At 43.2% G+C, this 18,275-nt stretch overlaps 1 protein-coding gene across 17 annotated transcripts in view; it reads right to left on the bottom strand.

Moving 5' to 3' along the window:
• The window catches only part of SLC8A1 (solute carrier family 8 member A1), a 356,279-nt gene that overhangs the window by 282,173 nt on the left and 55,831 nt on the right, over positions 1-18,275 (bottom strand). For 9 of the 17 annotated variants that reach the window (XM_070429080.1, XM_070429078.1, XM_070429081.1 and 6 more), the window contains one exon: positions 3,372-5,206. In XM_070429080.1, coding sequence (XP_070285181.1) covers positions 3,372-5,170 — 1,799 coding nt within the window. In that variant the 5' untranslated portion in view covers positions 5,171-5,206. The remainder of the gene's footprint in view (positions 1-3,371; positions 5,207-18,275) is intronic. The other 8 variants (XM_070429079.1, XM_070429093.1, XM_070429089.1 and 5 more) reach the window with 1 other exon arrangement.

Raw genomic sequence — 18,275 nt, forward strand, 5'->3', positions numbered from 1 at the left:
CAACTCATTTATATAAAAATACAAATTAATAGGCATAGACATACTTATAAATTTAAATGATTTCTGTACTAAAAATAAGATCAAAGATTAGGAATCTATTTTGTTCCCAAAACTCAAGATTCAATAAAGCTGACTGCCTCTTTATCTCCATCCCTGATTAGACTGGATCCTATTTCTGTCTTGGTTAATGGCTTCTTAAAATTAGATAGCCTTTAAATCCAGGCATTTCCAGGAATCACGCTATGGTACTCTGGAAAGAATCTTAAGTTCTGGCTTTGTGCATAGCATTAAACAAACAAACAAAAATTTTTTGAAGTATTTAATGAAACTGAGTGGTGTCAACAGTCCCATTTATGCATTGTAGGTTTTTAAGAAAGTAATCTTTTGAGATTAACTGTGTAATTAATTGGAGGAGATAAGAATTCATTCTTAAAGATAAACTGTGATTCTTTATAGTTCAATTTCACTGTATGAGGACAAAACTCTCTCATTTGGATTTGACTGTGTGGACCTGACATTGGAAGCAACTACCAGAAATAAAAGATCCATAAAAAGTATACAATGAGGGACCATTGATCGTATTATGTTTTTTCTAGAAACATTCTGTTTGAACCCTTCGTGCCTATTTTAAGGCTAAGTCTTGGTCATCCAAACAAATTGATTTAAACAACAGACCTATTAAGCATCTACCAAGTTACTCATCAGTCATAAAACTCTATAAGGTAAAAATAAAAATTCTAGAAAAAGAAAAATATGTAGGGATGTAATTTTATTCCACTTATAAATAAAAATGTTTTGCCATTTCTAAAACTTCATATTTCCACTTAGCGAATAAAATTCAGCAAGAGATTTTAAAACTAGGAACTGGCGATTGGTCTAGAATAGTCCTAAGAACATGTATACAGAGATGCCATACTGATAATTCCAATTCTTACTACTTTTCACAAGATATATAAATTTCTAAAGCTGGAGTTTGGCAATACTCCCTCCTTCGCAAGAATTCAATCAATCTAATGGCATAGGGTGAGTGTTTTTACATGGAGCTGGCAGAATAGAAAATTATTCCATCAATCACTCAGTCTCTCCCCGCCCCCGTCCCCTTCTGATTCTACACTGTGCACAGAAGAAGGTTATTTATTTATGGTTTGGTAAAAGTCCTGGATAGCACAGTAGATAGGAAAAGCCTCTCAAATTAAACAAGTACAGAGCCATTATTAAGAGAAAGCAAGACCAATTTTTCATGAGAAAACATCCTAAGTAAAATGAATAAACAAAATACCAATTTGGACATATTTAAGGGCTACCCTTGTGAGTTCATTTAGTAACATGCAATACTCCTTTAATAATAAGCAATGCACTTTTACGTGGCCTACAAGTGCTATCTATTACAAGAGGATTCAATAACTGAAATGATTAGAAAATATAATGAGAAAGAATTCCTAGCAAAGGAATAGAGCTTGTATGCTAACCAGGGCAGGATCACATTCCACACGAGGCCTTTGGGAAAATCCTTCTTGGGTATGCAGGCTATTCATTTGGTACTACACTACTTATTATCTTTTAATGAAACATCTGTCCTAACAAAATACATCTTACTAAGTGAAACATTAACATTATAAGAACCAACATAAAACAGATAGTCATCAAAAGCTATCCCCTCACACACATCCAAAGATAGATATTATAATCTCTGTTTTGCTTGATTTCATTGAGATACCAGTAATTGTTCATGTCTATAATACAGTGTCAAAGACATTGGAAGACTCAAACATATCTGCTCCTTCTGCCCACCTCTCTCCCCCTGCCCCCCACTTCTATGTTTGTTTTCTCTACACTTACAGCAGAAGTTTCAACTTGGAAAGAATGTACTTGCCATTTGACATATATACGCCCTTTACACAAGAGTTAACCATTTATAGCAAGCATGTCAAACTCAAAGGCTAACATGGGCCAAATAAACAAGGTTTAAGTTTATGTGGGCCACAAAAAAAACAAAAGCTTCAATTTTCATAGAAACGTAGGTTTATTTCGAAAAGTATAGTATTAAAAAAAGTACAAGAGCAATGATAAAATTAATGTTTTCTTCCTGACACTTGGCATCTCTTCTCTGCTACTATCTTTCCTACCTCGGGGGAAATCTTGTTCGCAGTGATTACTTTCAAAACTGACCCAAGGTGAATGTCAGTAATTCTGGATCTGACAGGAGACTTATTTCCTTTCATACTTGTAAATAACTGCTCACACCATTATATTGGCTGGGCCGCAAAAATATTCGTTGTGAGCCACATGTGGCCCGTGGGCCGCAAATTTGACATGCTTGATTTATAGAACGAACTATTTTATTATTTTTTTTCCAGAAATTTCTAAGTTGGCAATGACTCAACCAACATAATAATTCCTATTATTGTCCTTTGTTGCATCGAATCTATTTTACACAGTTTCCTTTCTTCCTTCTTTCCAGTTTGGACGTTGCTCGTTGAGTCAGACTTCCTGGTTTGCTTTTGATGAGTGTGATGCCCCCTCCTAGGCAAGGAAGGAGGGATAGCTCTCTAAATAGCAACTGTCAATGGAAAATTCAGGACACAGCCAGGCACGACATGTTACAGTGTTGGCAAGTGTCACTGTAACGTGGCAAAAGGAAGAATAAATTGTTGTCCACTTCTCTGACCTGCGCCCTGTCAATTAGGATGCTAGGATAGAAACGGATTTCTCTCCCTATCACTACATCAGTAGGGTAAAGGGTTTGTTGCATCACGCAAAATAAAATGAGACTGGAATGAAATAAGAGCTATATGACTTTTTCCACGTTGGGATAAAACTGAAAAAGCAGGGTTGGTCATTAAGTTATAATTAAGTCTTAACATTTAAGCAAAACATTATGTTACATTGTCACAAAACCACAGTGTCAGGTAAAAGCAGCATAAATTGTTCCAGACAGCCCTGGTAGCCAGGAAATTCTTTTCAGAGGTATCTGTTCTTTGGATTTTCCCAATTAGTACTCAGCAGTGAAGTTAGGGACCTGGTGTGATGATTTAAATATTCCCTTACTGTGTGTATATTATGTGATTCAAAACAACACAAATTTTCAACCCATCATAAGTGCTTTGATAAACTGTGTCACAAGACTTATTTTATCATGACCTATGTTGTACTTAAAATATCTAAAAGTGCAAAAGTAAAAATCAAATCAAATTAAGATCTCTGTGTACAGAGTATATTGATGGTATGCGAGGGAGGGTTGAGATTTGAAAGTGGTCTGGTATAGTAACCATTCCATTCCTTGTATGCCATTTAATTTAAAAGGACATGCACACATTCTCACATCCACAAACACACTCAACACACATGTATATATATAAAAAGGGACTTACACAATTTCATCGTTCTGGAATTCGAGCTCTCCACAGGTGTCCTCAAAGTCTTCTCCTCCACCTCTGGCGGTCCCTTCGATGGTTTTATAGGGGACGATGACATTTCCTCGAGCTCCAGATGTTCTCAACACTTTCACCTCCATGATGCCAACGCTCTCACTCACGTGAGTCACGGGCTCCTCAAAAGTAAAGATGCCCGCATGGTCATCATCAAAGATAGTCACGGTGGCCGTAGAGGGAGAGCCAAGGCACGCGAGTGTAGAAATGTGATTGGCTTCCAGTATGCCATCTTCTGAAGCTTCCGAAGACACTTTGACATTGCTGAGATGCACGAGGAAATTCTCATCCTCCTCAAAGATGTCATCATCGATGATGCCAACTCTGATCTCCTTCTGGGTCTCGCCCGGCTTAAAGACCACAGTCCCTTCAGTGAATTCGTAATCAGACCCCGCGTTGGCTGTGCCATCCTCGGTTCGGAAGTCAACAAACACAGTGTTGGTCAGATCGCCACCTCTGCGGATAATGGTCAGGGCCACGGTGCCGCAGTTCTCCAGACACTGGTATGTCCCTTGCTCAAAGAAGATCTTACTGACAGGGTCCGTTTCAGCCACTTCCGTGTTGACCTCGTGCATGCTGACAGCCTTCCTTGCTTGGTCCGCTGCGTGCCTCTTCAAAATGTTGCCCGCCCCAGTCATGAGGCGAGTAGCCTGAATACGGTAAAAGGCTCGGCTTTTTTGCTGCTGACTTAGGACTTGGTAGTTTGCTAATTCTATTAATTGCTCTATTTCTTTATCTGGATGCTTCTGCTTGAGCTCCTTCAGAATCCTCGCCATTTCTCGCCTAGCCTCTTCGTCGTCCTGGTCCCTCTCATCAACCTCCAGAACCAGAGCCCCATCTAAGAAGTTGTCAACATGGGAATTGACCACTTTCCCATCCATTTCAATTTCAGTCTTGGAGGATGGCCTGTCTCCTTCGTGTTCAATAATCATTCCCCTCTGCTTGCCAGCCCGATACCGCTTGTAGACATACTTGTAGAACAGAAGCCTCCTATCTGCTACCCAAGCAAACACCACGCAGATGGGGAAGAAGAAGAAAGTAAGCAAACCTTCCCAGACCTCCACCACCCCTGGAGAGATGACGGACAGAATGATGTAAAGCCAGGTATAGGCAAAGATGCTCCAGGCTGCCGTCACGAAGAACACACGCAGGTGCTTAATCTTCCTCGTCTCTCCATCTGGGACCACGTAAACACAGAGTGCGATGATGATGAACATGTTGAATGCAGCACTTCCCACGATGGTGCTGGGACCCAGGTCTCCCGCGGTGAAGTTATGGCCGCACACTTCAATGACTGAAAGGAGAATCTCTGGGGCAGAAGACCCCAGGGCCATCAAGGTCAGGTTGGAAACCGTCTCGTTCCAGATCCTCACCGTTGTCTTTGTGGTCTCTCCATTTGGCTTCTTGATGGTTATTTCCTTTTCTTGAGACGTGATGACTTCTATAGAGGACATGAACCGGTCGGCAATGATAGAGACTCCGAGAAACATGTAGACCATGGCCACAAAATACACAGTCGCTCTAGCAATTTTGTCCCCAAAGGAAGGGTCTTGGGGCTCCCAAATGGGTAAAATCACCCCTTTCTTACAGTAATATGAGCCAGTGCACTGGTTAGTTTTATTGACTTCTTCTTCCATTTCTGTCTCGGCACTTATATGGTCCACATGGGAAAATAAGACAGCCACGATGACTAACAGATGACATCCCAGCGAAAAGGTGGGTGAGAGACTTACTCGCAGCATGTTGTACAACGGCTGACTTCCAGCTGTCCCAACCTACTGGTAGAAATAAGATGGGGGTTGGGTAGGAAAACGAATCACATCGTTAGAGCCAGATCCAAAGCATGACTAGTTACTTATTTTTATTAATCTTACCAATGATTTGCTCATACCTTACCATCCCACCATCTATGGTGAATCATTATTCTAAGAACCCATCGGGGATTAAGTAAAGTCTACAACTCACTGTCTCTGCTTGTGGATTTTCTACATGCAGTCCTCATTCACTGAACAATGTTCACAGTTGTCTTAATGGAAAAGAACAGTTCGATTATAGCCTTGCATTGCTGTATGCATATTTATGCATGCTAACAGCCAATTAGAAAAAACACCAAAAACTTTTTAAGCATTAAATAATTTTCTCCTTGTTGCTAAAGCACATGTTCTTTTAAATTTTGGTTAGTACAATCACTTTCCAGAAAATGTCTCATTGCCAAAATCACCTTATTAAGATTGATGCTTTAGTGGAGGTCCTGAGGTGTCATGGATGAGGAGATTAGGGTCAGGAATGTTACCTCTTAAGTCATCTCTCCTTCCATTAATATTATTTGATGTTTTTCCAATCCTTTGTAAAGTGGGGGTAGAAACTGCTTTAAAAGATTTTGCTAATTTTATAAACCTAAATAACTCTAAGAAAAAGCCAAAAAAAATGATGGTTTGAAGTTCGGACTTTAAAAATCCAACCAAACAGGGCCTGGTGATCATCTTAAACTCTGGAGTACACCTCCCACTTGGAAACACAGAGACATCCTCACGCTTGCCTGCATCAAAGCTCTGTGTTATTCGTACTTGAGGGGGAAAATTCTGCTGTAATGCAATATTTCCACACATTGAGTACAGTTTTTAAAAGCATGTTTGATGAGAGCACATTTCCTCCTAATTTGCAGCAAGCCCAGGTCTCCTGATGCATTAGCAGCTGGCCAGCGGGTTCTACAAGCACAACTCCTCACATCTGCATACGGACCTGGCTAGCTCCTCCGCAGGCTGTCCGCAACAGGAAAGGGAGACAAGCAGGCCCAAGATTGGTGGTGTGTGTAAGACTCTAGCCTGGCAGGCTGTGAAATCAGCGTTACCAGCCATAAAGTGTTCCTTCTCGGTGTTGATGTCATACTTTCCACGATCCTTCTAAAACACATCTTAGTTCTATAGAGGGTTCAAGTGACCAAAAAGTACAGGAGTGATAATTCCATCTAAATGAGCTCATGTGGCAGGATGACAGTGACCACAAAGTGACATATGATGAAGGGCTGCAGGCAATTAGGGTTATGGCAACAGAGTCACTGAGCAGCACAGAACTTGGAAAGCAAAGCAAAGTGGTGGACTGAGCCACCATGGCTCTACATTCACCCAGCAGTTTAGGCACAACACAGCTTGGACCTTACATCACCTCTGCCTCCAGGGCTCAGTGGGATAGAGGAGGGTCTGCTCCAAGTCAGGGTAACTTTGGTCTAGAACAGGGGTCCTCAAACTTTTTAAACAGGGGGCCAGTTCACTGTCCCTCAGACCGTTGGAGGGCCGGACTATAGTTTAAAAAAAAACTATGAACAAATTCCTATGCACACTGCACATATCTTATTTTGAAGTAGAAAAACAAAATGGGAACAAATACAATATTTGTATTTGAATGTGTCCCACGGGCCGTAGTTTGAGGACCCCTGGTCTAGAAGGTCAGTTATGACAGCAGGCAAAGTGGTGACAGGAAGGGGTCCTGAGTCAGAACACAGCCTTGTGGCCTAATAAAAAGTTCGAAGTGGAGCCGGATTAGAGCCTTTCATGGCCTCAGGCTATCCGAGTTCCACCCCCGCGCCCCCCCCCCCAACACACACACACACACACACACACACACACACACACACACACACACATTCACCTGCCTTTTCTGGCCCCTGCTAGTTAGCTGCTGATAGCTTACACTTGAAACTGCCCCAGGGTCCAGCACATCCTTGCAGACCTTCAGAGAGCCCACCTGCCATCATTTAAAGCCCCCATAGCTCATCACTGTAGCGGGAGAAACTCTGACATCTTTCCACACTAAAGAAGACACAACAGAGGGTTGTGGTGGTAGAATTCTTCTAAGTAAAAGGCAGAAAAATAGAAGCATATGTTCAGAATATGCAAAAGTTCATGGTCACTGTGACTGCTTGTTCAGACATGATAGGGCTTGAGTGGGTTGTAGGATCTCTTAAAACAAGGTGACATTGAACCAGCTCCAACAGTTGTATAAGGTTTAGTTCTAACTCCCTTACATAGCCATTTTATTCCGCAAATATTTATCTATGCCACCTAACAAGTATTTCAGAATGACCTGCTAGATTTTCTTCTAGGTCCCAAGAATTGGTCAATGAATTAAAAAAAAAAAAGTATCTGTCTTCACAGACCTTACAGTCCAGTGGAAGGAAACAAACAAATAAATGCAAATGTCAGGTGGGGAAAATGCTGTAGTGGAGTGAGGAGAATATAAAGGGAGAGGAGTGTGTGTGTGTACACACATATGGCATGAATGACTTATACTGGATGGTGAAGAAAGTCTTTCTGATAAGGGGGCATTTGAGCAAATTCCTGAAGGAAGCAAGGGACCAAGCCTTGTGGATGCATATCTGCAAGAAGAGAATTCCAGGTAAGTGCCAAGACCCTGATGAATGGAACTGTGCTTCACATAGTGTAAGGAACCACAGAGAAACCAGTGTGACGAGAGGGCGATGAGCCAAGGGCTCAGGGCTCAGGGCTCAGGGATGGGAGCTCAGTGGGGATGGACCATTAGGGGCACTGAGGCCACTGTAAGGGGCTGACTTTGACTGTGAGGAAGATGGGAATCACAGGGAGGTTCTGATCACAAGTATAATATGAGCTGACTTTCCTTTTAAAAAGGTTCTCTCTGCTGTTCATGGAGAAAGACTATAGAGACAAAGGTGGAAACAAAAAGACCAGCTTTTGACCATTATAAAAAAAATCTGTTTCATAAATGATCCCAATGCCTGGCAGGTATAAAAATGATACAGTAGATATCTCAAGTTTAAAAAGGAGAAAGACAGTCTGGCAGTGACCCTTTTGGAAGATTTGCAAGCAACGTGTACTGGGAGCCTGTAAGGATCAGGAAGGGTGAGCACCTGCTCAGAGAGTGATACAGAAGAGAGGGAATAAACACCGAACAGAGATTCACACCTGGGCCTGCCTCTGAGACCATGGTTAACCACTGCCTTCAAACTGCCGCCAAATCTCATCATCACATTCTTCCCATTTCAGCCAAAATGAACTTCCTAACATGCAGGTCTGACTCTCTCGCTGCCCTTAAAGCTCTTCATTGCTTGCCTATTGCCCTGAAGACAAACCCAAGCCCTTCAATAGGCTGTTCAGATCGTTTAGGTCGGATGTAGCCTCTGAGTTCTAGAATATGGAAAGTATCATTTGCTGAACATGAAAATACTTTCTTGCTGCTAGGTCTTTGAATGTTGTGTTTTCTGTGCCCCATACTATTTTCCTTCTTAGAAGCAAGTTTCAAAATAGCACAACAGCAAATGATAGCCAAGTGCCTGAAAGAATAACACTAGGTCCCATTCTTAAACATGATCCCAGACACCACGCTGAATTCTTTACATGTATCATTATGCCTGACACTAACAAGAACCAGCATTGCTGTGTTACACAACTCCTACTGATGCCACTTCCGTTATAGCACCTCCTGTGGTTGCACAGTGCACAGCTCCCAAACAATCACCTATGTAGAGCCACCATGGCTCTACATTCACCCAGCAGTTTAGGCACAACACAGCTCCATTGGCCCATTTTGGAGGTGGGAGAACTGAGGCTCAGACAGGTACTTGTTAAATGTCATATAGATGTGGTAGGCAGTTAGACAGACATGAGCAAAGAAAGGAAGATAGGCCAGGAACAGAAGGTCACCAAGAAGGAAAGTCCTGTGTGCCTGGCATCAAGCAAAACTGGGAAAACAAGGACCTTGCCCCCAGGGTAACTTTTCCTCCCCTAGCTGGTCAGGCGATTTAGACCCCTTGACCTTTCATAGCTCTGGTCAGATGGTTCGGGCCCTCCCCTGACCTTTCCTCCCATGGCATGTTGCTAGTCATGTGGGTTGGCTACCCCTAGAGGGGGAAAGATAATGGGGGTGGGGAATAGCCCTTAAGCATGAAGCCCCAGGACAATGAGGTTCTGACCCACGTCATATACATCTAGGCCTTGGTTGGGTTTCAGCTCCAGGCCCAGAAAAGTAGCAAAACCAGGGAAGTGATGCCAGGGCGGACCACAGGGCCAGCTGCATTGACTAATTACCCCCTGCCTGGTGCCATCCAGTCATGGAGACCAGGACTCTGAAAAGATCCACCTGGAAAGATGATGAATATTCTATTGAGATCCTTCCATGGGATCTCCCCTGACAATTCCACCCTTAAAAGCCCTTAGGACAGAGGACCCAGCGAGCTGTTCCTCTTGGAGGAGCCAGCCTTTCCAGGTGCTTTACCTTTTTCTTTGTTTCCCAAGCTTCAAGAGCCCTTCTTTTGTCTCTGTAACTTGTCTCCTGAGCCCATTTCCTCTACAGCTCACTTCTTCTAACTTTGTGACTTTCTTATTAAGTTTTTGCTTATATTTTGAGTCTTGGCTCTGAATTCTTTCTTAGCCAGAACTCAGGTACTGAGATTGCTGAACCCAGGTCTGGTCTGACCCCATGGGTCTAACACTTGCTGCCATTCTGGCCTCCAACGCAGAAAGTAAACTCTTGAACTGAGATTCAAACCCTGGTCTGTCTCTGAGATGATGTAATTAACTGCTCCATTATATCATTCCTGATAGTGTGTGAAGTCATCTTGGAGAACTATTAAACCTGGGCTTGGACGAGCCCATTGGAAAAACCTCTTGGTTTCCCTGCAGGGTAGGAGGGCCTCGGTGGCAAAAGTCCCATGGAAGGTTTCCAACAGCCTGGCTTTTATCTCATGGATTAGAGACTCAAACAGGCACGCATCAAGAGCTGAGATGTGACCTGTGGGCTGGCATGTTCCTAGAGACAGCTGCCCTTCACTCTCCACTCCCCGGCCTTTCAGCAATTACCTGGCAACCTCTTCCTGCTTGCACTCTCGGGCAACCTCTTAAGTCAGCCAAGAAAAAGCCCTGCCCCAACTCACATCTCATAGTATGTTCTTAGCCAAAAGGGTACCAGATGTGCAAGGGTGGATGAAGCAGTGAAAATCCATCACCACCAACAGAGAAAAAGGAAGAGGGCTTCTAAGGTTAACTCAAAAACACTGCAATTACATTAGAAAACTGTTAGTATTTGTGAAATCAGTGCACACAAATCACTGATATCACTTATTGTCAATGGACTTTCTGGACTTTAGCTTTATTCTTTATTAAATTAATGCCAACTCCAAATGCTTGCAGGAAGTGGGATAGGTGTTATTTAAATGATTGTTCCTTCTTTCTTCTTACGTCTCCCATCTTTCAGGGTCTTTCCTCTGACATCAAATTCAAGCAGTTCTACTTGACCCTCCTGATTTTCCCCTCAAATCTCCATTGACAAGAAAATTAAGCAGGAAATAGAAGCGGTGGATGAGTTGGTCAGTTCTCTAGCCCTGATCTAATCCACCGAATCCTATAACAAGGGTTGGCTGGTTTTACGGGTAGTTTCAGATGAATTATTGCACTCATGGCCAGTTCTCCCCTAGGAATACCCATTACATCATCCACATGAGTCTGCAGTGCAGGATCAGGAATACCCAAATTATCTTCTGCTCACTATTTATTTTAAAGCAAATCAAACACCCTGGGCATCTACAGATTCCAGAAATGGAACTGGCAAAGGACGGTGAAGAGATACCCACCTGAGTAAACTCACTAACCTCCGCTGAAGGGAGAGGTCGCAGGCATGGAAGCACGCACCTGCCCGCATCAGACTGCCTGTGTGAACGAAGCCTGAGGAAGGGAACCCACAGCACAGGCCCGAGGATTAGTGCTGCAGCAGCGCAGGAGGTTCATGGGAAGAGCTGTCCCCCTTTTGCTTACCCAGGAAAACCTGACTCAGAGACAAGGATACCTTCAGCGCGCCCACTAGTCCAGTGCATGAGGCGGCCTAATCTCATTCTGTTGATTGGCAGCTGGGGTCATTCCAAGGAACTCCTTGTCTCGGGGCCTGGAACTCCCTTCTATGTAATGCTTGTTGATGGAGAGCCTCAACACTAAGTAATTAATCTGTTCTCAGGCAGCATTGAAGCAACCACAATTTCTATGCACTACTGAGAAAAGCGCTTCCAAACGCTTCTACACAACGAGATGATGCCAGAGCGTGACTTTCCTTATCTGACTATTCATCGAGGCTGCAAATTACTCTCCTGGCCCCCAGCCTCCGGCATTCAGGCTTGACCACACTCAGGAAGGCGCTCGGTTTCCACAGTCTCTCTCCATTACCTTTTCTTTCCCAATGAGAGTTTCCTCTTTGCTGCCTGATAAACTGGAACAGGTACTTTCAGGGGACAGGTGGTGAGAGGTCATGTAAGGGACTCAAGTCCTTCGGCCTGAACTGACAAGACTAGAGTCAGGATCCTGTCCCTTGTCAGAACACACCCACCACAACCATCAAAGGAAGCGACTGGGGTAATGATCAGACACCGTGGCCCAAAAAGGAAAGATGGGCTTAGGAGTTAGGATAATGAAGAGGTTATTAGAAAGTCGTCAGATGTATCCCTGGGCCCTTTCCCCTACTTTGTTTTTCTTTACAGAACATTATTTTTATATGCTGTACAATTTACTTAATGGTTCTGTTTATTGCTTCTCCCTCTCTAATAGGGCAGGGATCTGTCTCTTTTGCTCACTGATGGAGCTCTGGTTCCTAGAGCAGAGGCTGGCAGACAGAAGATGCATAGGACCAGCGCCCTGAGTGAATACAATCAAATAGGGTTGTGTGCTGATTCACAGACTCTCTGATAGCAAATCAGATCTGAGAGGTGTACCTCGGCACCTGCATTTAAAAATGTTCCCTAAAATGAGCCAATGAGTATACTACTAAAATGAGTATCATACTGAAAAGCCAATGCAGTGGTAGGTGGAGAAGAGGAACGTGATTGAGCTCCTGGGTAGAGAACCTCTGATGGGAGAACTGGTCTCCAGCACAAAGAGAGGGGCTGGGGCCTGGACATTTCCCAGCACCGGGCTGTGGGTCTTCCCTGACTTGCTGAATTTTTCTGGAATGCCAAGACCATCCGCTCTGTTGAGAGGGTCCTAATATTTTGGCCATTCTCAACAAAGCATATCTTCTTTTCCTTTCAGTACAATGAAAAGACATCCAGTTAAACATCAACCAGAAATCACCTCTATTACAAAGGGCCCATAAAAGGCAAAGGGTGTCCAGAATTTAACTTTAAATATATTAACCCTGCATACTGACATGGAAATATGGGCAGGAGGAAGAAAGCTGGAGAATGAAGAGCATCTTCCAAAAATGAATAAATGACAAGGAATTCAGAGGGAATTCAGAGAGCTCTATGTGAAGCCCGCCGGGATGGCCCCTGATTCATTATTCCAGTCCCAAGGACACTGTAAGGGCCCGAGTGGGAGCATCTGTGACAATAACGACTAAAACCATTGACCGAGCCCTTGCTTTGTCCCAGATGTCATACCGGTTGCTCTGCACCCACTCTCCCTGATCTTTCTGACAACACAGCAAGGAGGCACTACATTGCCATTTTACAAGTGAGAAAAATAAACCTTTCATAAAAGTGAACTGGCTGAAGTCAGGCAAACATACGTGACAGGCACTTTGGATTATACCATGATGATTTTTCCCAGATGGCGGCACCTTTTCCTTTGCTCGTTTGTTTGTTTTCACTATGTAGGTTAAACTACTGCTCCGTGGTAACAAAGAGCTCCATAGGTACTTAGTGCAGAATAGCCTTCCTCCCACCTGAAGACGTGTGCTAGTTCGCACTATCTCGTCAGAGCCTTTCACGTTCCCCTGCCAGTCTCCTGCCTCCCCAGGCCCCAAGGAAGGGTCTGTAAGCACTCCTATGCTCCCCATAGCAAGGAAAAGATGATCCATTTAGAGCAGTGGTTCTCAACCTTCCTAATGCTGCGACCCTTTAATACAGTTCCTCATGTTGTGGTGACCCCCAATTTCATTGTTACAAATTGAACATAATTAAAGCATAGTGATTAATCACAAAAACAATACGTGATTATATATGTGTTTTCCGATGATCTTAGGCAACCCCTGTGAAAGGGTCGTTCGACCCCTAAAGGGGTCGCGACCCACAGGTTGAGAACCGCTGATTTAGAGGATCACCAGCTAAAATCTGAGGTCTAAAATCACTCCAAAATCATGTAATAATCTCAAGATTTTTCCACTTGGTCAGAAAAAAAGAGAGAAGAAACTCTTAGCAGCAGGCAAGCAAAACTAAACTAAAAGAGGACAATGAGTAGAGCTGGGAGAGTATCAAATTTTAGCATAAAACATTAATACTTTGCTCAAATAATAAATCAATATTTGTTGAAGAATTTCAATGCAGCTCACAGATGTCTTAGGGTTATGACATTAAACATTTTTTTTAACTGGTAAATTATCCAAAGAAATGGGAAAACAACACATTCATTCACGGTCTGGTCTGCCAAGCATTTCTTAGACACGCGTGTGCGCCAGATACTGTGTTGCAAAGATGGGTAAGACAATATCCCCATTGAGGCTCACATTCTAGTGGGGGGTTACAAGAGCCAAGGAGTGGGTCCCCTTTATGGAAGACAGACCTCTTCCGTTCCTCAAGAATCACAGCGTAGGGGAGGCTTCCCAGGCCTTCAGACAGTGCGACTATAGGTGCACCTCAATGCACTCAAAGTGGACCACATAGCTCCCAGGTTAATGCGCCTGGGGTCTTGGTTAGTACAACCGGGGTCCTAGAAACATCAGACCGCTCGGCCTACAGTCCTGCAACGGAGCGATTCCAAGCGTAGTGAGCGCCGGAGGCAGGGCCTCGGAGCATCTCTCGTGTACTCTGTGGATCTTTCAGGGCCTCGTGGTGGGCAATAATAATCATTTCAGATAATAATTTGTTTACCATCCACTCTGTACAGAGGGAACAGCCTTTCTTTGATGTCTGACCTTTACACCGGAAAAAAAAAAAAAAAAAAAAAAAGAGGTCGCATACCTGCATTTATATCTGAGTCACCAAAAAAGATTTCCTACCTACAAACATTTTCCACACTAGTTTGATATTTCCACTTAAGAAATTTGCTTGTTTTGAGTGAAGTTTAGCCCTCTCTATATGTTTAGTTCTAGAGAGTGAACCATTCATGTATTCATCAAGCATTTAATGAGTGGCCTCTATGTGCAAAGCACCAGACCAAACACGGGATTATAAAGATGATTAACACATGGAGTTTGCATTGCATGAATTTACAATCCTCAAGTGATAGCTCCTCCAGTGACCATCAATACTAGGAAGAATATGGAAAATCCCATAAAAAGGGGGACTGGAAGGGTGACAAAAGCTGGAGAGAGTGAGAGGACATTTGGGAAGGAAGAAATGTGGAAAGCAATGCTTCCTTCAACTTCAGTTCATGGAAGAACCACCTGGGAAGCTCATCAAACCCAAATAAGTGGGCCTGATCCTCAGATACACAGTAGCTATAAGGAAGAACCCCAACATGTGAATTTTAACAAGTTCCCCAGTTGATTCTGATATAGGCAGTCTTGGCACCTTGCCCTGAGAGAAACTGGCATAAAGGGCTGAAAGGGCAGAACTGGGTAGACGTGTCACAAAGGGCAGGGGGCATGTTTAGCAAGCATAGACTGGAGAGCAAAAGATCTTAAATAAGGTACCTGACAGAAGGTAATGCCTACCAGTGGTCGGCAAACTGCGGCTCGCGAGCCACATGCGGCTCTTTGGCCTCTTGAGTGTGGCTCTTCCACAAAATACCGATTTCTTTTCTGCTTCTGCCTATGGGCCACGAAGTTTCAATCGCACTGTACGTGCGGGCGCGCACGTGGTATTTTGTGGAAGAGCCACACTCAAGGGGCCAAAGAGCCGCATGTGGCTCACGAGCCGCAGTTTGCCGACCACTGGCCTAAACAATAGAGGATAGTGGTTGCTGTTATATCAGGAAGACGTTGATGTGACATAAGGTATAAGATAACGTTTCCTTCTCACAAATTGGGACTCCAGGCAGCATCAAAACATGAAGCCCTTGGTGTGTCGGGGGGAGGGGGAGAGGAGGGCAGAGAAGAATGAACCCATGCAGGAGATCACAGCCGCCCCCCCACCCCCCGCAAAAAAAAAGCAGACTAAAGCACAGGGAATAACTTACACCTACTTCATAATTTTGTCAACAGTTAGGTCTGCCTTCTCTAAGTAAAAACAGGTAAGGATTGCTAGGGCAATTCATGGACATGTGACAAAGACCCAGCATGCATGGCGTTTCAGAGACCTGCTTCCTAGGTTCCACACACAAGTCCTGAGCAGAGGTAGGAAACATGCAGAAACATGAGCCCCAAGCTTTCCTTGGGCGCCGAGGAGAGCTGTGCTCTTTAAATGACAGGCTCCTTAGGGGCTGTCATCTACTCCCCCATTCAGTTCCATTCAACAGTAAATCTTTGCGGTCACTCATTTTGCTTTCTAGCCTGCCCCTTGGGACTGGGGAAGTTTTAATACAAAATCCAATTTCAAGCCATGTGATAGGAACCCTTAGAATGCCTTTTCAAAAAAAAAATCTTTTTAAACAAGGAAAATGCTGGTTATGTGAGTAGAGGCTGGTGAATTTCATCAGCTTTTTCCCTGAGTCATTAAGCTTCATCTTCAAGTAGATTGCTTTTCAGGAGATGGAATCCTATCAAACTTGAGGTTTCTAAGTCTTTTCAATTTTCCTGCAAATCACAGTCCTTGAAAGAATAAGATGCTCTTGAGGAGAGCAAAAGTAGGAAGTAAAAATAAATATTTCAGGAAGAACCTCAAGCTGATAGATGCTCAGGTAATGGTGACCCTTCATCAATATTCTATGTTACAATTTTCTAAAGTTCCTGACAACATACTCAGCGACACGGCTCTAAAGCCAAGTGTATATTCACATAGAACAAATTAATTTTTAAAATTGAAGCAGCTTAGAAAGAAGCTAGCCACATTTTATTATTTAGAGGAATAAATTGAGTGGCTTATGGGAAACCATGAAATGTTTACATAAATCTCTGAGCATAGCTTATGAAACATAAAGTTTCTCTATAAAATAAGGCATCTAGTGTGTATGCCTTTTAAGCCAACTCTATACACTTGTAGTTAAGGAATTGTTTTAGTGTTGGCTTAAGTGTTATGACTTCAATGTTAATAACTATGCCAAGACTATGATGTTATTGTCTTTTTGTGATCAGAATATCCATAAGAGATGACCAATTAAAAAAAATTAAAAAATGTAGAGAAAAAAAGTCAATGAAGAAAGAAATGTTAACCATTTAGTCAACAAGTGAAGACAGTAACTTCTGCCTATTAGTTTAAGTAAGGGCTGTTTTCATCCACTTCTATGACTAACAAGAGAACATTCAATCATTCCACAAATGTATATTATGTGTCTTGGCAATGTATAAAACATTGGGACCTGACCCATGAACTACGTAGACCCAATCTCTCTCCTCTCGGAATTTATTATGTAGCTGGGAGGACAGGTAACAGATGTTAATTTAATTGTTACCAAACAGAAACATAATTATTAACTCTGATAAATGCTGTGAAGGAAAAACACCATCCTACCAGAGTAAGTAACGGAAGACCTGACCTACTAGGGTAATAGGAAAGGCTTTGCTGAAGAAATAACATGTGAGCTGAAATTTAAGACTCGCAGCAGGAAGCCAGGCAAAAGGTTGCCGGAGTGCAAGGCCTTGGGTTGGTAGTTCTGCAATGACCCTTCTCTGGAATGGGATTCCTCACAGACCTACCTTGTTAAGATACACTGGGGGATGAGGTCATGTTTTTAGAAACGATTGAAAGCAGCTTCTGTCACTGACATGAGACTTTTCCCCTCTGAGGTCATGCCATGCAGCTGTAGTTAATTGCATTCTGCCACACTGCTGGGGGGCAATGTGGTGGCTGGAAGGGTCACTGGTCTGGGGGCCAAAAGAAATGAGCGCTGGACCAGGCTCTCACGGACCGGTCATGTGGTGTGGACAAGTCACGTTCCCTTCTCCAGCCTGATTTGTAAAATTGGGAAATTTTGCTAACAACCGGAAGCTGTGATATTCTAATCCCTCACTTTGGCATCCGAGGTCATCATCCATACCACAGCACGTTTACCTTCCCAGGTCAAGTGAGCTACCAAATGAAAAGTACCCAAACCTGTACCACATTTTCCTTCCTCGTGCTTTTCTCCCTGTCCCCCATGATCCCTCTCAAAGGTCCAATTTCCCTTCATAAAAATTATTTTATTACTAGGAAGTCCATTCCCTGAAAGTCATCCAACTTTGTCCATTCCCCCTTTTCCTGACATGAAAACTCAGGCCATGATAACCTAAAAGACTTTTCCAAAGACACACATCTCTGAAATGATAGAGCTAGGCTCTCACACAAGGCCTCCAAGTTTCTAGGTCATCTCTCTTCATACAACACCCAACCAATTGGGAAGATTCCTCACGCCCACTAATGTTGCCTTTGTATCTCTCACAATCTACCTGTGTGTCAGGAGTTGGCAAACTATGGCCAACAGGTCAAATTTGTCAAATTTAGCCTGCTACCTGTTCTTATAAAGCCCATGAAATTAATTTTTACATTTTAAATACTTGAAAAAAAATGAATAAACAATAATTCATGATGTGAAATTTTAGGATGTTCACATTTCAGGGTCAATAATGTTTTCTGGAACACAGCATGCCAATTCATTTAAGTCTTGCTTCTAGTTGCTTTCTCACTACAAAAGTGTTGAGTAATTGTGACAGACCCCCATAGTCCACAAAGCCAAAAGTGTTATGTGGCCCTTTAAAAGACATGGTACATGTCACTGCGTATGTTCTTGTCTTCCATAACCTGTGGTGGCAACCCCCACCATTAGCATGTTCATGTAGAGGCACACAGGTGGGAACAGGGGCTCTCTCACTGCCTACCTA

The sequence above is a fragment of the Myotis yumanensis genome, unplaced genomic scaffold (assembly GCF_028538775.1).
Source record: "Myotis yumanensis isolate MYYU_CA2020_CCGP unplaced genomic scaffold, mMyoYum1.0.hap1 SCAF_11, whole genome shotgun sequence".
Lineage (NCBI taxonomy): Eukaryota > Metazoa > Chordata > Mammalia > Chiroptera > Vespertilionidae > Myotis > Myotis yumanensis.